This window comes from Heptranchias perlo, chromosome 1 (genome assembly GCF_035084215.1).
Source record: "Heptranchias perlo isolate sHepPer1 chromosome 1, sHepPer1.hap1, whole genome shotgun sequence".
Classification (NCBI taxonomy): domain Eukaryota; kingdom Metazoa; phylum Chordata; class Chondrichthyes; order Hexanchiformes; family Hexanchidae; genus Heptranchias; species Heptranchias perlo.
This window is the reverse complement of record NC_090325.1, coordinates 105760315-105785036: the sequence shown is the minus strand read 5'-3', so window position 1 is coordinate 105785036 and position 24722 is coordinate 105760315. Positions and strand designations below refer to the sequence as shown.

The window sequence follows — 24722 nt, the reverse complement described above, 5'->3', positions numbered from 1 at the left end:
TTGATCTCAACTGAGCAGTGGTTAACGTTTTATGTTTGGCCTCAGCAAAGGAAATGCCAGTCAGCGTTCCCACTCCTGTTTACTGTCCGGTGTGTCCTGCTGAAAATTGTGCACTTATGAACAATGGGTGAGCACAGGATCAGTCTTTGCAGTGATGTCTTCCGTGGTCAAATAGCCCACTGACACTTGGGGTAAACCACACCAATGCCACACTCCCAGCATAGAGCTGCGCTGAAAGGAGGCATGGATTGGAGAATTTGTGCTACAATAGTGTAGCCCTATCTCTGATTTGATGTCCCTTCCAGCACTACTGATCACCGAGAGTGTGGGATTGGTAAACTCAGCCATTATCGTCTAGGTTCAAAAATGAAGGATGCCCACTTAGATGAGGTACCGGAGAGTACTCAGCATTTATGAAGTCATGCCCCAGCTTGAATTAGCACCATGGGGGGAGAAATTTGAAGGGTTAAAAGGGTGATTGTTTTGCAGTAACCTATTCCTCACCCCTATTTCTCTTTTCACTTTCTGTCTCTCTGTAGCCGTCTGAATAGGAACAATCTACAGGTCTTGCCAGAGCTGCTTTTCCTGGGGACTCCGAAGCTCTACAGACTGTGAGTAGTCAAGTTTCCTTAAACCTGTCAAATTTGAAAATAAAAGACACCTGGATGATTTCGGTGCCGCGTGGCCACTCCTGAACCAATTGCACCACATCAGCACATCTTGAATCTCGGTAACTCGCTTTTCAATCCAGCCTAAAGTTGCAAATGGCCGTATAATTATAGATATTTTGCTATACTGCTGTCTGAAGATGGTATTTATTTTTGCCTAATTGTCACAATTTTTCTAAAGCCCTTACAGCTATCATTTTTGGAGAGAACTTGTAGGATACAGTTGTAATTTGCTTTGTGCTTTCTTACAAATCATAAATCAAAGTTAGAGCTTAAGTTCTGAGGTATCCTCGGGCACTTTGAAGCAGGCAGATGCAGTCCTGATGGTAATTTAGAAGGAAAACAGTTCATTCTAAAGCCATTGAGAAGCGAGCTTCATAAAGGTGCATGATGAATGTCTGGTATGGTTTCACACAGTTACAATTTACTTGGAACTTTCCTTGGCTAATGGGACAATGTTCCAAAACTGTGAGTTGATTCTGAACTAATTTGTGGTTCATTTTAGTTTTGTTTTCTTAACGAAAATCCTGAGAAATTCGGCTCTTTGAAAGCTTTTTAGATTGATTAATGGATGAATATTAGCTGAAAAGGTGAAATAAGTCTGAATTTGTTTATTTGTCGGAGTGAGCTGCTTTGCGATGTCAATTGTATATGTCTGAGGGCCTCCTTTACTTTTAATATGAGTAAAGTGCTGAAAGTAACTGGATTCCTCTGAGTAAGAAGGACTGTGGACGCAGAGTTTCACTCTCAACAGATGCAACTACCCTGTCGACTGTGTTGTCTTTCAAAGTGGAATTTGAAAAGTTGATCACCTCAGTCCCTATTTCTTTGTTCTGTGGGGGGAGGAGTGGTTATGGTTTAGAATTTCTTGAAAGGGAAATACAATACATGTGCATTTTGTTGCGAGACTGCCATCAATCTCATATCCTTATGAAAAATTTGAGAGTAGTCTTGATTATGTGCATGTAGATTGTGATTCCTTCAAATATATATAAATTGGTGTAAATATCAAACTGATGTCAATTGTGCATATGCAGCTTTAACGGTTCATTAGCGTACTGGAATATCATTTGGGAATGATTTTAAAGAGGTTTTTCAGTCTTAAATAATTGGGTTCTAATTGTAGATTGCACTGAGACTGAGTAGTAATAATAATAACAGTGGTTCTTATTCCTCTTTTCTTTCTCTGTTTTCCTCCAAAAATTGTCCCCTTTTTTCTCTCCTGAAGGTGTTGACTCCTTGCTGGGGTATGATGTCACTAGTCACCCTACAATACCTCACACCAGCAGCCATGCTTCATGTGTTAGTCTGGACAGTTAACATTGGCAGGCTGCTTAGCTGTGACGTTACCATTCAAACCTGAACCTGTGCTCTCCTGACATCCTCAAATGTTGTGGTGGGGGGAGGGGGGAGGGGGAGGTGTTTGCTGGACAGCAAACCAGGAGTGTGAACCTTATCCAGATGTTTTTTTTATTCAACCTGTTCAGAGCTTTCACGCTACCACATTGATGTATTTCTCCTGCTAACTACTTCAGCGAACAGTATCCCTGAGGGCTGTGCTGAATGCATTTTGTTCTAAAACATTTCTGTTTGTAAAAAAATCCATTTGCACTCACTTGGATCAGTCTGATTTAAATTAGCATGATCTGATTTGATAAATGCCACTCTTACAATATCAGATCTCTGTGCAACTGTCCCATCCATGCTCACAAGTATCAGTGGGACTTCCATTTGCACTTTGTGTTCATCTTTCTGCCCTTAATACTGATAATACTTAAGAAAAAGAAGAGAGAATCAAAATTGAGGAATTTACTATTCGTGGTGCTTGAAGAAAACTGATGAGCAACTTGTCATACATTGGTAAATTCGGTAATCCTCCACCCGCATTGGGGAACCACGCTTGAAGGGAATGCAAGTCAGAGAATCCGCACTAGTGTTGTAGGCCTATTCCCCACCTACATTCCTATTGAGTGCGGGGGGGGGTCACAGTATTTAGTCATAGAGCCTAAGGCAGTATTCACAAGGCAAAAGTACCAATGAGATACAATATTAAAATCCTATTTCATGTTTCAGCTTGGCTTTGTTGGTAGCATTCTTACCTTTGGTTCAGGAGGTTGTGGGTTTGAGCACCACACAAGGGCTTGAGCTCATAATCCATATTGACGCTCCAGTACACTACTGAGGGAGTGCTGCATTGTTGGAGGTGGCGTTCTTCACAGGAGACATTAAGCTCCTGCTGCCTGCTGAGTTGGATGTTAACGATCCCATGGCATTAGTCAAAAAAGTCCAGGGGATTCTCCCAGTGTCCTGGCCAACATTCCTCCCTCAAGTAATATCAACAAAAACAAAAATGAGTTAACTGGTAATTCAAGTTGTGACTGTTTATGCGACGGTGCTGGTGAAGAGAGATGCTGCATTTGCTACATAATGACACTCACCTGCCCTCCAAAAGTAAATATGCGAAGCACTTTAATGTTTCAACATGATGAAACACTCTGTAATTGCAGGTATTTTTCATTATTTTGTTTAAATTCGACTGAAAAATTTTCAAGAACAGGATTGACTCCATCTCCTTACTGCCATACTGGAAATTGTGCAGGTCCAAAGCTAAAGTGTTCTCACCATTGCTTGAGAAGTGCTCATGAAGACTTTCAGCTCCCTGCCTGGGCAGCAGTTGCAACATTAATACAGCATTGTTGATTACTGTTTTGCATTGCTCTCCAAATATTGCAAATGATAGCCCTGAAATAGTGTATTGCTTGGCTGAATGAAATAATGAGTACATTTTCAATCAGTATTTTAAACTTTTTAACTGCTGAATTCTGCAGCTCTATGTTTTAACCAAGCCTGCGACCCACTGTAAAGAAATTGCATTTTACCTGCTTAAAGCTACGATTCTCTCTCTGAGGGAATTCCAATATGGTAGCCTGTTGTATAACATGTTTTATTTTCATAAAAGCTTGTATGAATTTGTTTTTTTCCCAAAAAACAACTGTTGTTTTGTGTGGTATTTTTACTGACTGCATTTTATTTTCAAAGATGTAGACGCCCTTTAACTCAGAAAGAAGTAGGTCCATTCACAAATTTAGGTCTTGCACAATATGGAGCTATTATGCGTCAAAATGTATATTTGTGTCCCATTCAGTGCTTGCATCTTACATGGCTGTGCAGTACTGTAATGCACTGTTAGTTATAATAATTGAGTTAATAAGTAAGCAGTCTTGGAATCCTGCTGTTCTTATTTCAGGAGCCCTGTTTCCATTGGTAGAGTTCAATTGTATTCAGGCTGAATTAATGACAGGTCTGAGTGCTGGGTAATCTATAGGAATCATTTGGGTTCAGCGAAACTGAAAATGATTAAAATACTGCTCTTGGTTTGTATTTGTCTAGAACCCAATTTTAGTCTTTGGCTCAGCCGATGTCAATGGGTGATCTTCACGAGAAATCAGTCACACCTCCGTACCTATTTCGTGCTCTGGCACACATTACTTGTTGGCAAATGGAATGTGGACTTCCAGCCTACCATCCGGTGGAGCCAGTAACAAATCCACTTAGTTCAGATTGACACAAACTGAATTGACTCCTGGTAATGAAGTTAGTTCAGTGCACTCTGAGAGCAGCTCACAGTACGGTGTTCACTTGTTATAATCATTGCCACTCTGAAGGTGAGCTGATGCTGGTGAACAGTTTCACAGGTACCAATCAGGTTTGTTACCCTGTTGAGATAGCCACTTTTCATGCACGAGTCTAGATACTGAGTGTCGACAGGCTATTCGACTGTGGGAGGCATTACAGCCAACATCCACACACGCACATTCCAGCTGATGTATAGCGATCAGGAGTGAAAACCCTTACCAGTTTCATTTCTCCCGCCCCCCCCCCGCTTAACCAAGAGGCACTCAGGCCTAAAGCGGCACCTCTACTGCCACCTCAGCTGAGATCCGCTAACTCAGCACGGACCAAGAATTGAACCCGGGATCTTCTTTCTCTGTACGGCGTGGCTATTCATTGACGTAGCTGGTTGAGCCCTTGGAGGAGCTTTGCTCACCAGCTTTGAAAGAAAGATAAAATATCCATATTCAGTAAGGCTGTGCTCCGGGGTGGAGCTTCGCTCAACAGGATGGCAAGTTGGAGATTTGGGGCTTTAGTTGTTATCGTCCTATCTCTGGCTTACGCCCCTGTCCAGCAAGGCTGCACTCCATTCTATAGTATTGTGCCAGGGCCTGAATAGCTGAAGGTTTACTTGCTGCGTAGTTACAGCAGAAGTCCCTAGGCTGATTTTAACTTTTGGTGGTGGCAGAGAACGGGCGATAGCAGAATGGCTGCCCGTTATATGCCCCACCCAAATTTTCATTGGAATGGACCAATTGGGCAGGTGTAAAGCGGGCGGCCAATCCGCTACCATCGAACGTTAAAATGAGTCCTTGTGATCCTATTATATCAGAGACTTTACTGCTGTGGGGGAAATAGAAGAATTCAATGTAAAGAAGAGGAGAAGGAAGTTAATATTAAATTTCTCTTGCCCAGGGGTCATTGCTGAACAGACCGTGAAGTCAAGCATCTATGTGTGTGCATGTGTGTGTGTGTGGCTAATACAGATTTTCATAAATAATGATTTATGCTTGGTTTAAGAGTGGTACTGAATTGTGTTTCTTCAGTGGTATGCTGTGCTCTTTAACCTTATGTAAAATGGATTTTAATTCAACAGCTTAAATAATGTAGCAGATTATAATAATACTGATAATCAGCAACTTGAATGTCCACTGTAGTGTGAAATGCTGCTCAAAATAAAACCATTTCAATAATAATTGAAACGCTTTGCAGGCTGCTAATGCCAGTGCCAAAGGAAACGTAGATAACGCAACACGAATTGTAATGTATTTTCTTTGGGGAAATATGGCCATCAAAGCCTCCAGTAATGTTTGCATGCCAAGAATGATTAGCATTTTGTGGCTCTCTGTTCCAGCCTCTAATGAGTTATTTAATTTCTTCGTGAAAATACTCCTGAATCATAGATTGGGGGGTGATTGACAGGCTGACCCCTTTGTGCATGTGCAGCAGTGAGAGACTTTAAATGGAATGACGCCTCTCCGTGTATCAAACTGTTTAATACAATGTTATCAATAGCCTATAAAATTACAGGTGAATAGTTAACTTCTGTGTGTGTGGCACAGATGAACAATGTGAGAAACTGGGCATGTGAAATATATATGATTAGTTGCAGTTGGTCACTAACAGCAACCAAGGGGAATTTTTTTTCCACTTTTGCTGTCTGCTGTGTGGCATCTTTTCTCAGGGAGCTATGCAGGCTGGAAGAATCATATGCTTAGGGCAAGGTATTTGCTCTTTAACAGTAGTTTAGTCACAGCTGTGTTTGCAGGGCTAGGAAACCAGTTCAAATATCATTAGCATAATTTATACTACTCACCATGCTGCTATTTTTTAACCCTAGATACCTGCTGAGCATTGGCTAGGACTACCCCTGATCATCTCCGAGGGCAGACTGTCCTCGGTAATAATGGTGCGTGTGGCTGCCAAAGAGTCTGCATCACAGGCGCTTGTGTAGCATTTTAGACTTGTCTGCTGGGAATGCTGAACAGAAGCTTGTGGTGGCTCTGTACCACAGTGAAGTCCAGGTACAAGCACCTTCATTCCCATAGCTAGTCCAATTCATGCTGCCCATCTGACTACAATCAGAAGAATATGATTTGAAACCCAGAACCCGAGAAGTGAGGTTTTACATTGATTTCATGATAAGAATTTTATGCTAGCAGTTTGCATAAACCAGATTTATAGGATGAAATCACATTGTTCAACATTAGCAGGTGAATTTGTTAGCATGTTTCTGTGCTAATATCATAAAGCCCATTTTCATCCCGTTGTTGGACTCCATTCCACCTTCATGCTCGAATAAAGTTGACAATAGAAACATGGCTTTTGCTAGTCTCTTGAATCTGAACAGTATCATTAATAACAATAAGGACATTCCAATGAATTCAATGGCAGTAATTGTGAAAAGAAAATTCACAAGTTAGTTTCCCACGCACGGCACTGATATATATATTTACCACACTTCCTACATCACTACACTTCAAAAGTACTTCATTGGCTGTAAAGCACTTTGGGATGTCCTGAGGTCATGAAAGGCACTATATTATTGCAAGTCTTTCGTTCTTTCCTGAATGCATCACTTGAATTCCTGTTGTCATGTCAAACTTTTTGTCTCAACTTTTTCCATTATAAATTCCTATGACCACATTTATAATGGAAAAGGCCTATGTAAACTTGTCACACTGTTTGCATAATCGTAGGGGTCTGTGGGACAAATTTCTGAGTTTTCTCTTGAGTTTTCAATTAGTATGGCAGGTATTTTTCTTTAATAAAGACTTTTGGAGGACTAGGAGATACCACACGTAGAAATTCATCATGTTAGTAAAAGAGAATTGGTGCCCTTCTGATGCACTCCTGCTGTAACTTTAGGCTGGGACCTGGGGTATCTGAGTCCTGCTCTTGTACGAGAGCTCCTGCTTGGCTTTCTCAAGGGTGGAGCTTCTGCACATCCCAAACAAGGCCAGTGGTGTAAGAGGGGGTGGGGTCAGGGTGGTGGTGACCCTATGTCAAGAGTTCCATATCTCTGGCCTTCAAAGGGACCTGGTGGAGGGTTGCCGATGATATGTTTGGTGAGACCAGGTGTACTGTGCCACTAAACAGCAGAAGCCCAACTAGGCTTCCAGGCTGGGATCGTGGCCTGGACCTCCAAAGAAAAAATAAATAATTTTAAAGTGACCACTCAAAGTTATGGTGGCTGATCAGAAGAACCCCCAAGGAAATTCTTAGCACCTGTGCTTAGACATACTACACACAGGTATTTAAATTCAGCCAGCTGCACATCTCACCTGTTTAATTTTGCAGGATGCATTGTTTAAATTTCCTCAGAATTAATATTACAGCCAATATTGTTAACACAGCCAGTTATAGTTACCATTGCAGTTGGAGGTATCCCAGATATTGTCTGTAATACCTATACTGGCTCTCATTCAAAAAAATCCCATTCACGTGATTCAGCAAAAGGCTAAATTTTGCATCAGTGTGGGTCTGTATGGTGCATCATTGTGGAAATGCAATGGCTGTGCTGTTCTGCTGTGTGCAGTAGTCTGATGTGCGCCAAACCTGGTAACAAAAACTAAACTGTACCATGGTACACATGTGTCGTGTATGTAAAAATAGTTCAATCTAGCCCTCCATTTTGAGAACAGTAGAGTAAGGCCAAGTATTTGTTTGGCAGCGCTGATAACTTCTTAGAAGCCAGATGAAAATTCTGCAGCATTCGTCTTGTTCTCATAGCTACTTAATAAAGAAACAGGCAATATAATAATGATCTTGATATGAATCTTTACAACAGGGAATATTCTGAAGACTTTGTGGATTAAAAGAGAGAATAATTGAAAGATTCTCTGAATTGCAGCATAGAAATGTAAAAAAAATAGTAATTTCACTAAATGGATGTCTGTGTTATGTTTGGGTTTGACCTCTTGGCTGGCTTGTTGATTTGTGGGCATTGGGAGTAGGTATTAATGTTCTTTATTGGTAAGTGATTTGTTTGGGCTGCAGTGGTGTTGAGTACTACCTCATTCACATTTACAATGCAGTACTGTAATGGAGAAACAGGAAAGTAATTTTTCAACATGATTATTTGCCCCTGTGGTAATTTCTTTAATTTAATATTTCCAAATACTTGGAGCCGAACCACACAAGACCACAGGAGATTAAATACTGATTTAAGTGGAATAAGGGAGGCTCTGGGGAGATTTTTTTTCCTCTTTTGATGTGTGTTCTAACAAGAGGTGTGTGTGTGCATGTGTGTGTGTGCGTTTGTGTGTAAGTGTCTGTGTGTGTCTAAATCTGTGTTTGTGCGTGTGTGAGTGTATGTATGTGTGCATGGGTGGGTGTGTATGTGTATGCGTTTGCATGTGTGTGTGTCTAAATCTGTTTGTGAGTGCACATGTGGGTATATGTGTGGGTGTGTATGTGTTTGTGTGTATGTGTTTGTGTATGGGGTGTGTATGTGTTTGTGTGTATGTGTTTGTGTATGGGGTGTGTATGTGTGGGTGTGTATGTGTTTGTGTATGGGGTGTGTATGTGTTTGTGTGTATGTGTTTGTGTATGGGGTGTGTATGTGTGGGTGTATATGTGTTTGTGTGTATGTGTTTTTGTATGGGGTGTGTATGTGTGGGTGTATATGTGTTTGTGTATGGGGTGTGTATGTGTGGGTGTATATGTGTTTGTGTATGGGGTGTGTATGTGTGGGTGTATATGTGTTTGTATATAGGGTGTGTATGTGTGGGTGTGTATGTGTTTGTGTATGTGTGGGTGTGTATGGGGTGTGTATGTATTTGTGTTTGTGTGTATGTGTTTGGTGTGTATGGGGTGTGTATGTGTGGGTGTGTATGTGTATACGTGTGGGTGTGTATGTGTATTGTTATGGGGTGTGTATGTGTGGGTGTGTATGTGTGGGTGTATATGTGTTTGTGTGTATGTGTTTGTGTATGGGGTGTGTATGTGTGGGTGTATATGTGTTTGTGTATGGGGTGTGTATGTGTGGGTGTGTATGTGTATACGTGTGGGTGTGTATGTGTTTGTGTATGGGGTGTGTATGTGTGGGTGTGTATGTGTATACGTGTGGGTGTGTATGTGTTTGTGTATGGGGTGTGTATGTGTGTGTGTGTGTGTGTTTGTGTATGGGGTGTGTATGTGTGGGTGTGTATTTGTATACGTGTGGGTGTGTATGTGTTTGTGTATGGGGTGTGTATGTGTGGGTGTGTATGTGTTTGTGTATGGGGTGTGTATGTGTGGGTGTGTATGTGTATACGTGTGGGTGTGTATGGTTAGTGGGGGAGGAAAACAATATATTGTAAAGGAGAGCAGCCTAGCACATTCTGTATTTAGCTTCTCCGTTTCAGTATGATTTTTGAAATGTTTCTTGGGTATTAAAAGTTGTGTTCCCTGTTTCTCTGTTGGGTCATGATTGAGCTGCTTAGTACATGGCTTATAAAAAGATCAGGACTAAAAGAGTCTCTTGACTTGTCCAGTGTTGATTCCTTTCCTCCTTCACTTTTGTTTTACTATTAGCCGCTATTCATTCACATTCATCATTCTTCACACAGTTGGTGGCCAGGTAACCTCCTCTTAGGTTTCCACCAAAGCTGTTAACTTGTGTGCAATAATATTTCTTTTTTTTTCCTATTCTGAAATGCTTAGTCTTTACTCAGTGTCCTCCTGCACTGATACACTGTTCTTTGGCACAACGTATCAGTGAGTGCACAAATGAGTTGTCCCAACTTTATGGTTTTTTTTGCAGCTACCTTAATACCTAGCCCAAGAGTGCAGTAAAGGCTAGCAGTATTTGCAGTGACCTGAATTCTCATTCACAGCAATGCTGCCCTGCCCAACTCTAGTACCTCTTGAAAAGCACATTGTTCACAGCCTGCTGACTGCTCATCTGAAGCAAATGGATTTTGACTGTTTAATTTGGCTTGTTGGATCACAGTTCAATGATCATTGTTTGCTGCTCAGCTTTGTTGCAACACACCAAGTGTTTGACCTGAAACACTGGAGACTCTGCCTTTTGGGAGTCTAGGCTCGATCATTGGTGCATTCCTGCAGAACCAACCTCTTCCAGTGTGGGGGACAGGTGGAACTAGATTGGTACGTATTGTTACATGCAGGCTGGGACTCAATAGAATAAATGTGCTAAGTGGCTGCTAGAAGAGACTTCTTCAAGAAATTTGCCAGTGTTTTAACAACACATCAGTGTTGTACAAAACTGAGATCCAAACCAAGAAATGGGAGTATCACACTGACTGAATTGAAAGGAGAACTAAAAACAAAGGCAACTGACCCCTCCATCACCACCCTTCCTTCCTTAATTCAAAGGAAAGGTACCATCTGGGAATTCTCTATGGCCGCAAACAATGCTGCTCAAAAAGGATTCTACAAGAGGTTTCCATGCTTTTGTAATGGAATAGATTTCCTTCTGCTGACTTTCTCACCCTATGATGGAATGGTGTACTGAACCTAATGTGTTCATCCCTGTACCATGCGCTGTCAGAAAAATGAGGTGCAGCTGATGAGTCCCTGCTTGGGCAGGAATCCAAAAAGGCTGAGCGGTGATGGAGCCAGATCAACACTCTGCCTTTTATTGTTTTAGAATTTAAGAAGCAAAGTGCCGTTTGTTTTTCTGTCCCACTGACGGCAGAATTACTGCATCAGGCATGTTCATAACTAACAGAGCTTGGCCAGACCATCTCTTTCACCGACAGGGGTAATGAATCATCTCTGGACCCCATTCAGATTCATAACTTGTAAGTTTGTGCAACAGAGGAGTTTGGGGAGGGGAGCATATTCAACACACTGTAAACCTACATTAATATAACAAGAATTTCTTTGGGCTTTATTGTAATTTTCTTTTGGTTTCTTAATTCTGTTTATAATGTGAACCCTGTTGATTGAAACCCAGATTGCTTTTTTACTTTTAATGAGCACTTTATAAATGATTGTTGCCATGGCAGCAGTAGGGTTTGGCCGTAGTCCTCTGTCTGGAGAGGGAAAGAATTAATCAGGGTTCCTGCTCCTGATCACTACCCAGCACCCCTGTACCCCATGAATAGAGGCACCAGGCGGAGACAGGATTGGGCTTGATGGTGATGCTATTGACGGTTGAACAGTCTGTCAACATTCATGCTCCAGAGGCACACATGAGGGATGGTGGCGTGGGCAAGTTACTGGAAGGCTGCCAGTGCCTGTGGAACAGTATGCCAGTGCAAGTCACCATTTTGGGACAGCAGGGAAGTAAAGGAGACAAAAGTTTTTTAAAAAAACAAACAAACAAAAAGAACTTATAAATGTTCTTCATTTATGAAATCTTAATTGCTTTTTCCTTTAATGCTGACATGACATGATAATGCAAGTGAAATAGATAAGCGATTTGTAACAGGAAGAAGACAAATATCTCATTCTGAAGGAGTGTTTCCTGAAATAGAAAATATTTCCTTTGAGTCTGGCAGTTGGCAGGATTGAGGGTTTTGTAGCTGATAACAAAAGCAGGAGCTGCACAGGGAACCATCTCGAAAATCCTCTGGAATTAATTTCTGCCAGCTATGGTTAAAGTGCAGGACACTAGACATGTCAGATGCCATAGCCCTGTGCATCAATTTCTTCCTGGCCTCTCTGGCCTCTGCCGCATTGAATCCAACAATGGCTGCGCAGGCTTCACCGGTTACTGTTGCTACGGTTACTGTCGTCTTGTCAAATCAAAATCATTACTCATCCTGTGAGCTGCCATGATAGCTACTGCTGGCTTCCAACACTAGGAAGACTCTGAAGATAATTTACGCAGAAGGGAGGGAAGTTGCTCGGCTGTGTTCTGTGAGGTGGATTTTAATCTCTTGGCCCTGCTAGCATGAGCCAGCTGTTGATGAGCCTCTGTGTCAACCTTGGCTCTCAATTGTCATGGAAACCTGAGCGAGAGAGATGACTTTGTAAACTTTGTAACAATAAAAGTTTTTTTTTTGCAGTTTTAGTCAGGGATTATACCTCTGTTCATTCGTCTTGACATTTTGCTGATAACATTATGACCCCTTTCAAAGTTACTTGTATCTTTGAAGTAATTGGGTTGGTACCCAGTGGTAAACTGTATGAATGGGAAAATGTTTTGTTCTTTATAGTCAAAGCTGCTGGCAGATCATGGTGTTGTCCCTCAGTGTCAGGCTGAACAGCTTCAAAAGAGCAGACCAAATTTGTATCAGAGTCTCTAAAGAAGCCAATGACATTGTAAATAAGACATCAGACAATGCGAATGCACAAAGTGGCCTAATCCCTGTCGAGTAAAGGGCTTGTATAGAGACAACCCACTATCTCAATCGATTGAGCACTTGACCCACAACCAAAAGGTCAAATGTTGAATTTGCATTGAAGGGCCAGCACTTACTAAGTGGCTATGGAGAGGTCCATAGCTCTGACCATCCCACCTTCCTGGAGGATGTGAGTAGAAAGAGATCTGCAGGGAAAGAAAATGAGGAAGAAAAAGTATATATTTTTCAATGTAGACTTCTGTTCTGAAGTTTCCCTAGCTAACCAAAGGAAATAAAGCTGCTTAATCTTGTTTTGATGTTCCATGTCAGCAACACCAGCTCAATCTGCATGATGAACACACGGATAGCAAGATTAAGGCTTGTTTCCAGTAGTGCGCGGAATGTTCAGAGCCAGCTCTGAATGGCACAGTAAAATGCTATTTATCCTACATCCTAACCAGATGGCTACTTGCTGCTTGAACTCCGATGTTGTTGTCAGCGAGTTTCACCGGTTCGCAGCCAGATCCTTCGGTGAGACCCTCCATCTCCTGGGAAAACGAAAACCGAGAAAATATGGTGGAACGTGTCACAAAATCTCCCTCAGTGCACTGTATGATGTGGTACTGAGCCGAAGGCCTGATCCTCACTCTGTGCTCAATTATCTGATCTCAGCCAGCGCAGTCTTTGGGGTGCTGCGATTGTCTTCAGCACCTGTAGACTAGAGAAGGAAAATATCGGTCAAGATTCCTGCTCCTGCTTACTATCCCATGACTTCTGCTGAAATGTAGCTGTCAGGTGAGAACAGGATTGGGTTCAACCTTCCATGATCAAATGGCCTGTAGACATTCAATACCACAAAGGAAGATTGTAGTGGCTGTTGGAGACCAATCAACTCAGCCCCAGGATATTGCTGCAGGAGTTCCTCAGGGCAGTGTCCCGGGCCCAACCATCTTCAGCTGCTTCATCAATGACCTTCCCTCCATCATAAGGTCAGTGGGGATGCTCGCTGACGATTGCACAGTGTTCAGTTCCATTCGCAATCCCTCAGATAATGAAGTAGTCCGTGCCCGCATGCAGCAAGACCTGGACAACATCCAGGCTTGGGCTGATAAGTGGCGAGTAACATTCGCGCCAGACAAGTGCCAGGCAATGACCATCTCCAACAAGAGAGAGTCTAACCACCTCCCCTTGACATTCAACGGCATTACCATCGCCGAATCCCCCACCATCAACATCTTGGGGGATTCGGCGATATATAAATACATAAATACTGTGGCTATAAGAGCAGGTCAGAGGCTGGGTATTCTGCGGCGAGTGATTCACCTCCTGACTCCCCAAAGCCTTTCCACCATCTATCAGGAGTGTGATGGAATCCTCTTCACTTGCCTGGATGAGTGCAGCTCCAACAACACTCAAGAAGCTCATCACCATCCAGGACAAAGTAGCCCACTTTATTGGCACCCCATCCACCACCCTAAACATTCACTCCCTTCACCATCGGAGTACCCTGGCTACAGGATGCACTGCAGCAACTCCCAAACCCACGGCCTCTACCACCTAGAAGGACAAGGGCAGCAGGTGCAAGGGAACACCACCACCTGCACGTTCTCCTCCAAGTCACACACCATCCCGACTTGGAAATATATCGCTATTCCTTCATCGTCGCTGGTTCAAAATCCTGGAACTCCCTACCTAATAGCACTGTGGGAGAACCTTCACCATACGGACTGCAATGGTTCAAGAAGGCGGCTCACCACCACCTTCTCAAGGGCAATTAGGGATGGGCAATAAATGCTGGCCATACCAGTGATGCCCACATCCCATGAATGAATAAAAAAAAACTTGGGCTCAAACTGTATTTGAACATAAGTTACTGTATTTAGAAGAGAAGGAATAAAAATCAAATAGGGCGTATTTGTGCCATTTTTCAAATCTGGACCAAATGATGTAAAAAGTTACACTCTGCAATGTATTGTGACACACACAGGCAACTTGCACATTTGACTCCAACTAAGAGGTCAGAGTTTACATTTTCATTCAAGGACCAGCATTGACAAGTGGTTCAGAAAATCAGCTCCATGGCTCCCAAATGGCTCAGCAATTTTATCCTGTAAGTCGGTGAGTTATATAGATCCATGTAAGGTCCCAGGTTACAACCCTTGGTCAGTGCTGATTGCAGCTATGGAAATGTAGGAATGCTGCAGTTAGCCTCTGTGATTCTGCGCCAGAAAGGGGAATCTCATTCAGAGTTCCCACTCCTGATTGCAATTGAACAGCCCCTGAGGGAAATGCATGTGTGTGGGTATCAGGTGAAGATATAATTGGGCTTGGCTGCGATGCTCTCACCAGTCAAATAGCCTGCAGATGCTCACTGTTACAGCTTACGGCTCCCACAAAAATAATCACCATCTGGGCAAAGTACCAGAGGGTGACTGGAGCCTTTGGAACTGTTACCCCGAAAGGAGAAGAGGGGAGAGGGAAAATATCATTGCTGCTCTCATTTAGAGCTTTATCAATTCCTGTTGCAAAGATATAGTCATTCAAATTAATTATCAGAAAATGTTTGGCTAAACATGCTCAAGAAATCCTGTTTGAAAATCGACAAGAAATGAAATAAAGCATTGTGTATATTGATGACTAGTGGCGAAGATTGTCACTCGAAGCATAAAGCATGCACTTAGCCTTGACAAGTGCAGTATCTGTAGAAAGATTCAAAGGAAATGCTTTCTGAATGGAGTAAACAGCTAGAACGGGCTGTGCTACTCTCTCCTTATTTGGTGTGAATAATAAAAGTCCGTACCCATGTGGTGCTCTTATGTTACGACGCAATGAAAACAGATGTGGCTGAAGTTACAGTATGTTTCTGTTTTCTGAACTACTTAACAATATTACCAGCATAAACTTTCAGCATCAAAGCACTGAAAACTGATCAAATTAAAATATCACCCTGCCAGTAACCATGTCACCAGCAAGATGTGAATGGGATGGCAAGCACGTTAGACATTTAAAGCGGCGATAGATAGGAAACATTGCCACATTTAACTGAATCGCACTTTCATTAATTATAGACTACACTTGGTATATAATTACATACTGGGTGAAGTGTGTATAAACATTAGGCGGAGGGAAGAGCAGACATGACAGGTTGATTCATTCCTCAGTACTTGGCTGCTGAAGGAGGAGTGTTACATTCAGACTAATCCTTTCAGGGTTTTTTTTTCATCTGTTCCATCACACAGCACATACCAAAATAGTTTTCTGTGAATGTTGAATGTTACATTTTATAAAGCAGCACAGACACGTCCAGACCATTTCTTTATCTGCTATCTGACTACATTTACATTATTAGAACACTAATACCACTTCCTGAGCCCTTCTGGCTCCCTGGGTCAATGTCCTGCCTGCTGTGTACAGAACCATACAGACCAGGAAGATAAAAAGAAACAAATCTATAAATAATGGAAATCTGAAACAAAAACAGAAAATGCTGGAAACACACAGCGGGTCAATCAGCATCTGTGGAGGGAACAGATAAGCTAATGTTTTGGATGCGACCCTTTGTCAGAACAATGCTGATAAAGGGTTACACCCAAAACATTAACTTGTCTGTTCTCTCCTCAGATCAGAAAGGTCCGTGGCCTGTGCTGAATTATCTAATCTCACCTGGGACGATGGAGGTGCTTCTATGTTCCCTGACTATGGAATTAAATAACCAGGGTTCTAATATTTGATATTTATCCAGTGTTGTAACTGAAAATTTTGGATACTTAGAACATAAATTTAATATTTTGAACATAAATAAAATTGGCATGTTTGGAAAACATACACAGAATCTGCTACAGGAGGAGCTGTTGCAGTGCGATTTTCACAGTGCAGATTACATTTATTTCATACTCTAAACAATTATTTTTTTTAGTGGTGACAATTATACGAAATATGATCCGTGGCTTTATAACAGGACGACAGTTCACCATTAAAAATATTGCAATACATAATTGATGTTTTTCAAAATAATAATAAATCCTGTTGGTTGGTGAGCCAGCTGCAAAGTGAATATGCGTGAACATCAGGTGAACATCGAACTTGGCTGTGATCCATTGCTGAGTAATCTGCCAGTACTCACTGTATAGGCTCCCAAATGATAAGAGGCTACTTGGGCAAGGTATCTGATAGTTACTTTGTCGAGGAATTTGATGGTTATTTGGACGAGGGATCTGATGGTTACTTGGACGAGGGATCTGATGGTTTCTTGGACAAGGTATCTGATGGTTACTTGGTCGAGGAATTTGATGGTTACTTGGATGAGGAATTTGATGGTTACTTGGATGAGGAATTTGATGGTTACTTGGATGAGGAATTTGATGGTTACTTGGATGAGGAATCTGATGGTTTCTTGGATGAGGAATCTGATGGTTACTTGGATGAGGAATTTGATGGTTACTTGGACGAGGGATCTGATGGTTACTTGGATGAGGAATCTGATGGTTACTTGGATGAGGAATTTGATGGTTACTTGGATGTGGAATTTGATGGTTACTTGGATGAGGAATCTGATGGTTACTTGGATGAGGAATTTGATGGTTTCTTGGATGAGGAATCTGATGGTTACTTGGTGGAGGAATCTGATGGTTACTTGGTGGAGGAATCTGATGGTTACTTGGTGGAGGAATCTGATGGTTACTCGGTCGAGGGATCTGATGGTAACTTGGACGAGGAATCTGATGGTTATTTGGATGATGGATCTGATGGTTACTTGGACGAGGAATCTGATGGTTTCTTGGATGAGGAATCTGATGGTTTCTTGATTGAGGGATCTGATGGTTACTTGGATGAGGAATCTGATGGTTATTTGGACGAGGAATCTGACGGTTTCTTGGATGAGGGATCTAATGGTTACTTGGACGAGGAATCTGATGGTTTCTTGGATGAGGGATCTGATGGTTACTTGGACGAGGGATCTAATGGTTACTTGGACGAGGAATCTGATGGTTTCTTGGATGAGGGATCTGATGGTTACTTGGACGAGGAATCTGACGGTTTCTTGGACGAGGGATCTGATGGTTTCTTGGATGAGGGATCTGATGGTTTCTTGGACGAGGAATCTAATGGTTTCTTGGATGAGGAATCTGATGGTTTCTTGGATGAGGGATCTGATGGTTACTTGGACGAGGAATCTGATGGTTTCTTGGACGAGGGATCTGATGGTTACTTGGACGAGGAATCTGATGGTTTCTTGGACGAGGGATCTGATGGTTACTTGGACGAGGAATCTGATGGTTTCTTGGATGAGGAATCTGACGGTTTCTTGGACGAGGAATCTGATGGTTTCTTGGACGAGGGATCTGATGGTTACTTGGATGAGGAATCTGATGGTTTCTTGGACGAGGAATCTGATGGTTACTTGGATGAGGAATCTGATGATTACTTGGATGAGGGATCTGATGGTTTCTTGGATGAGGGATCTGATGGTTTCTTGGACGAGGGATCTGATGGTTACTTGGTGGAGGAATCTGATGGTTACTTGGACGAGGAATCTGATGGTTTCTTGGACGAGGGATCTGATGGTTACTTGGACGAGGAATCTGATGGTTACTTGGACGAGGGATCTGATGGTTTCTTGGATGAGGGATCTGATGGTTTCTTGGACGAGGGATCTGATGGTTACTTGGTGGAGGAATCTGATGGTTACTTGGACGAGGAATCTGATGGTTACTTGGACGAGGGATCTGATGGTTTCTTGGACGAGGGATCTGATGGTTACTTGGACGAGGAATCTGATGGTTACTTGGACGAGGGATCTGATGGTTTCTTGGATGAGGGATCTGATGGTTACTTGGACGAGGAATCTGATGGTTTCTTGGCCGAGGAATCTGATGGTTACTTGGTTGAGAGATCTGATGGTTTCTTGGACGAGGAATCTGATGGTTTCTTGGACGAGGAATCTGATGGTTACTTGGTTGAGAGATCTGATGGTTACTTGGACGAGGAATCTGATGGTTTCTTGGACGAGGAATCTGATGGTTACTTGGTTGAGAGATCTGATGGTTACTTGGACGAGGAATCTGATGGTTTCTTGGACGAGGGATCTGATGGTTTTTTGGATGAGGAATCTGATGGTTACTTGGACGAGGAATCTGATGGTTACTTGGACGAGGAATCTGATGGTTTCTTGGACGAGGAATCTGATGGTTACTTGGTTGAGAGATCTGATGGTTACTTGGACGAGGGATCTGACGGTTTCTTGGATGAGGAATCTGATGGTTACTTGGACGAGGAATCTGATGGTTTCTTGGACGAGGGATCTGATGGTTACTTGGATGAGGAATTTGATGGTTACTTGGATGAGGAATCTGATGGTTACTTGGACGAGGAATCTGATGGTTTCTTGGACGAGGGATCTGATGGTTACTTGGATGAGGAATTTGATGGTTACTTGGATGAGGAATCTGATGGTTACTTGGATGAGGAATCTGATGGTTACTTGGATGAGGAATCTGATGGTTACTTGGACGAGGAATCTGATGGTTACTTGGATGAGGAATCTGATGGTTACTTGGATGAGGAATCTGATGGTTACTTGGATGAGGAATCTGATGGTTACTTGGATGAGGAATCTGATGGTTACTTGGATGAGGAATCTGATGGTTACTTGGTGGAGGAATCTGATGGTTACTTGGATGAGGAATCTGATGGTTACTTGGATGAGGAATCTGATGGTTACTTGGATGAGGAATCTGATGGTTACTTGGATGAGGAATCTGATGGTTACTTGGATGAGGAATCTGATGGTTACTTGGATGAGGAATCTGATGGTTACTTGGATGAGGAATCTGATGGTTACTTGGATGAGGAATCTGATGGTTACTTGGATGAGGAATCTGATGGTTACTTGGTGGAGGAATCTGATGGTTACTTGGATGAGGGATCTGATGGTTACTTGGTGGAGGAATCTGATGGTTACTTGGTGGAGGAATCTGATGGTTACTTGGATGAGGAATCTGATGGTTTCTTGGACGAGGAATCTGATGGTTACTTGGATGAGGAATCTGATGGTTACTTGGACGAGGGATCTGATGGTTTCTTGGATGAGGAATCTGATGGTTTCTTGGATGAGGAATCTGATGGTTTCTTGGACGAGGGATCTGATGGTTTCTTGGATGAGGGATCTGATGGTTTCTTGGACGAGGGATCTGATGGTTACTTGGACGAGGAATCTGATGGTTACTTGGACGAGGGATCTGATGGTTTCTTGGATGAGGGATCTGATGGTTTCTTGGATGAGGGATCTGATGGTTTCTTGGACGAGGGATCTGATGGTTTCTTGGACGAGGGATCTGATGGTTTCTTGGATGAGGAATCTGATGGTTTCTTGGACGATGAATCTGATGGTTACTTGGATGAGGGATCTGATGGTTTCTTGGATGAGGAATCTGATGGTTTCTTGGACGAGGAATCTGATGGTTACTTGGTTGAGGAATCTGATGGTTACTTGGTGGAGGAATCTGATGGTTACTCGGACGAGGAATCTGATGGTTACTTGGACGAGGGATCTGATGGTTACTTGGACGATGAATCTGATGGTTACTTGGATGAGGGATCTGATGGTTACTTGGACGATGAATCTGATGGTTACTTGGATGAGGGATCTGATGGTTACTTGGACGATGAATCTGATGGTTACTTGGATGAGGGATCTGATGGTTTCTTGGACGAGGGATCTGATGGTTTCTTGGACGAGGGATCTGATGGTTACTTGGTGGAGGAATCTGATGGTTACTTGGACGAGGAATCTGATGGTTTCTTGGATGAGGGATCTGATGGTTTCTTGGACGAGGGATCTGATGGTTACTTGGACGAGGAATCTGATGGTTACTTGGACGAGGGATCTGATGGTTTCTTGGATGAGGAATCTGATGGTTTCTTGGACGAGGAATCTGATGGTTACTTGGTTGAGAGATCTGATGGTTACTTGGACGAGGAATCTGATGGTTTCTTGGACGAGGAATCTGATGGTTACTTGGTTGAGAGATCTGATGGTTTCTTGGACGAGGAATCTGATGGTTTCTTGGCCGAGGAATCTGATGGTTACTTGGTTGAGAGATCTGATGGTTACTTGGACGAGGAATCTGATGGTTTCTTGGATGAGGAATCTGATGGTTACTTGGTTGAGAGATCTGATGGTTACTTGGACGAGGGATCTGACGGTTTCTTGGATGAGGAATCTGATGGTTACTTGGACGAGGAATCTGATGGTTACTTGGTGGAGGAATCTGATGGTTTCTTGGACGAGGAATCTGATGGTTTCTTGGATGAGGAATCTGATGGTTACTTGGTGGAGGAATCTGATGGTTACTTGGACGAGGAATCTGATGGTTTCTTGGACGAGGAATCTGATGGTTACTTGGATGAGGAATCTGATGGTTACTTGGACGAGGAATCTGATGGTTACTTGGATGAGGAATCTGATGGTTACTTGGATGAGGGATCTGATGGTTTCTTGGATGAGGGATCTGATGGTTTCTTGGACGAGGGATCTGATGGTTACTTGGATGAGGAATCTGATGGTTACTTGGTGGAGGGATCTGATGGTTACTTGGATGAGGGATCTGATGGTTACTTGGACGAGGAATCTGATGGTTACTTGGATGAGGAATCTGATGGTTACTTGGATGAGGGATCTGATGGTTTCTTGGATGAGGGATCTGATGGTTTCTTGGACGAGGGATCTGATGGTTACTTGGTGGAGGAATCTGATGGTTACTTGGACGAGGAATCTGATGGTTTCTTGGACGAGGAATCTGATGGTTTCTTGGACGAGGAATCTGATGGTTTCTTGGACGAGGAATCTGATGGTTACTTGGTTGAGAGATCTGATGGTTACTTGGACGAGGAATCTGATGGTTACTTGGATGAGGAATCTGATGGTTACTTGGATGAGGGATCTGATGGTTTCTTGGACGAGGGATCTGATGGTTACTTGGTGGAGGAATCTGATGGTTTCTTGGACGAGGGATCTGATGGTTACTTGGACGAGGAATCTGATGGTTACTTGGACGAGGGATCTGATGGTTACTTGGACGAGGAATCTGATGGTTTCTTGGTTGAGAGATCTGATGGTTACTTGGACGAGGAATCTGATGGTTACTTGGACGAGGAATCTGATGGTTTCTTGGATGAGGGATCTGATGGTTTCTTGGACGAGGGATCTGATGGTTACTTGGACGAGGAATCTGATGGTTACTTGGACGAGGGATCTGATGGTTTCTTGGATGAGGAATCTGATGGTTTCTTGGATGAGGAATCTGATGGTTTCTTGGACGAGGGATCTGATGGTTTCTTGGATGAGGGATCTGATGGTTTCTTGGACGAGGGATCTGATGGTTACTTGGACGAGGAATCTGATGGTTACTTGGACGAGGGATCTGATGGTTTCTTGGATGAGGGATCTGATGGTTTCTTGGATGAGGGATCTGATGGTTTCTTGGACGAGGGATCTGATGGTTTCTTGGACGAGGGATCTGATGGTTTCTTGGATGAGGAATCTGATGGTTTCTTGGACGATGAATCTGATGGTTACTTGGATGAGGGATCTGATGGTTTCTTGGATGAGGAATCTGATGGTTTCTTGGACGAGGAATCTGATGGTTACTTGGTTGAGGAATCTGATGGTTACTTGGTGGAGGAATCTGATGGTTACTCGGACGAGGAATCTGATGGTTACTTGGACGAGGGATCTGATGGTTACTTGGACGATGAATCTGATGGTTACTTGGATGAGGGATCTGATGGTTTCTTGGACGAGGGATCTGATGGTTTCTTGGACGAGGGATCTGATGGTTACTTGGTGGAGGAATCTGATGGTTACTTGGACGAGGAATCTGATGGTTTCTTGGATGAGGGATCTGATGGTTTCTTGGACGAGGGATCTGATGGTTACTTGGACGAGGAATCTGATGGTTACTTGGACGAGGGATCTGATGGTTTCTTGGATGAGGAATCTGATGGTTTCTTGGACGAGGAATCTGATGGTTACTTGGTTGAGAGATCTGATGGTTACTTGGACGAGGAATCTGATGGTTTCTTGGACGAGGAATCTGATGGTTACTTGGTTGAGAGATCTGATGGTTTCTTGGACGAGGAATCTGATGGTTTCTTGGCCGAGGAATCTGATGGTTACTTGGTTGAGAGATCTGATGGTTACTTGGACGAGGAATCTGATGGTTTCTTGGATGAGGAATCTGATGGTTACTTGGTTGAGAGATCTGATGGTTACTTGGACGAGGGATCTGACGGTTTCTTGGATGAGGAATCTGATGGTTACTTGGACGAGGAATCTGATGGTTACTTGGTGGAGGAATCTGATGGTTTCTTGGACGAGGAATCTGATGGTTTCTTGGATGAGGAATCTGATGGTTACTTGGTGGAGGAATCTGATGGTTACTTGGATGAGGAATCTGATGGTTACTTGGACGAGGAATCTGATGGTTTCTTGGACGAGGAATCTGATGGTTTCTTGGACGAGGAATCTGATGGTTACTTGGACGAGGAATCTGATGGTTTCTTGGACGAGGAATCTGATGGTTACTTGGATGAGGAATCTGATGGTTACTTGGACGAGGAATCTGATGGTTACTTGGATGAGGAATCTGATGGTTACTTGGATGAGGGATCTGATGGTTTCTTGGATGAGGGATCTGATGGTTTCTTGGACGAGGGATCTGATGGTTACTTGGATGAGGAATCTGATGGTTACTTGGTGGAGGGATCTGATGGTTACTTGGATGAGGGATCTGATGGTTACTTGGACGAGGAATCTGATGGTTACTTGGATGAGGAATCTGATGGTTACTTGGATGAGGGATCTGATGGTTTCTTGGATGAGGGATCTGATGGTTTCTTGGACGAGGGATCTGATGGTTACTTGGTGGAGGAATCTGATGGTTACTTGGACGAGGAATCTGATGGTTTCTTGGACGAGGAATCTGATGGTTTCTTGGACGAGGAATCTGATGGTTTCTTGGACGAGGAATCTGATGGTTACTTGGTTGAGAGATCTGATGGTTACTTGGACGAGGAATCTGATGGTTACTTGGATGAGGAATCTGATGGTTACTTGGATGAGGGATCTGATGGTTTCTTGGACGAGGGATCTGATGGTTACTTGGTGGAGGAATCTGATGGTTTCTTGGACGAGGGATCTGATGGTTACTTGGACGAGGAATCTGATGGTTACTTGGACGAGGGATCTGATGGTTTCTTGGATGAGGAATCTGATGGTTTCTTGGACGAGGAATCTGATGGTTACTTGGTTGAGAGATCTGATGGTTACTTGGACGAGGAATCTGATGGTTACTTGGACGAGGAATCTGATGGTTTCTTGGCCGAGGAATCTGATGGTTACTTGGTTGAGAGATCTGATGGTTACTTGGACGAGGAATCTGATGGTTTCTTGGACGAGGAATCTGATGGTTACTTGGTTGAGAGATCTGATGGTTACTTGGACGAGGAATCTGATGGTTTCTTGGACGAGGGATCTGATGGTTTTTTGGATGAGGAATCTGATGGTTACTTGGACGAGGAATCTGATGGTTACTTGGACGAGGGATCTGATGGTTACTTGGACGAGGAATCTGATGGTTACTTGGTTGAGAGATCTGATGGTTACTTGGACGAGGAATCTGATGGTTTCTTGGACGAGGGATCTGATGGTTTTTTGGATGAGGAATCTGATGGTTACTTGGACGAGGAATCTGATGGTTACTTGGTTGAGAGATCTGATGGTTACTTGGATGAGGAATCTGATGGTTTCTTGGACGAGGAATCTGATGGTTACTTGGTTGAGAGATCTGATGGTTACTTGGACGAGGAATCTGATGGTTTCTTGGATGAGGGATCTGATGGTTACTTGGATGAGGGATCTGATGGTTACTTGGACGAGGAATCTAATGGTTTCTTGGACGAGGAATCTGATGGTTTCTTGGATGAGGAATCTGATGGTTACTTGGACGAGGAATCTGATGGTTACTTGGACGAGGAATCTGATGGTTTCTTGGACGAGGAATCTGATAGTTACTTGGTTGAGAGATCTGATGGTTACTTGGACGAGGAATCTGATGGTTTCTTGGACGAGGAATCTGATGGTTACTTGGTTGAGAGATCTGATGGTTACTTGGACGAGGAATCTGATGGTTTCTTGGATGAGGGA

General features: G+C 43.0%; 1 protein-coding gene across 2 annotated transcripts in view; it reads left to right on the top strand.

Moving 5' to 3' along the window:
* Window positions 1-24722, top strand: part of slit2 (slit homolog 2 (Drosophila)) — a 433881-nt gene that overhangs the window by 16809 nt on the left and 392350 nt on the right. For both annotated transcript variants that reach the window (XM_067989278.1, XM_067989268.1), the window contains exon 4: window positions 540-611. In XM_067989278.1, coding sequence (XP_067845379.1) covers window positions 540-611 — 72 coding nt within the window. The remainder of the gene's footprint in view (window positions 1-539; window positions 612-24722) is intronic.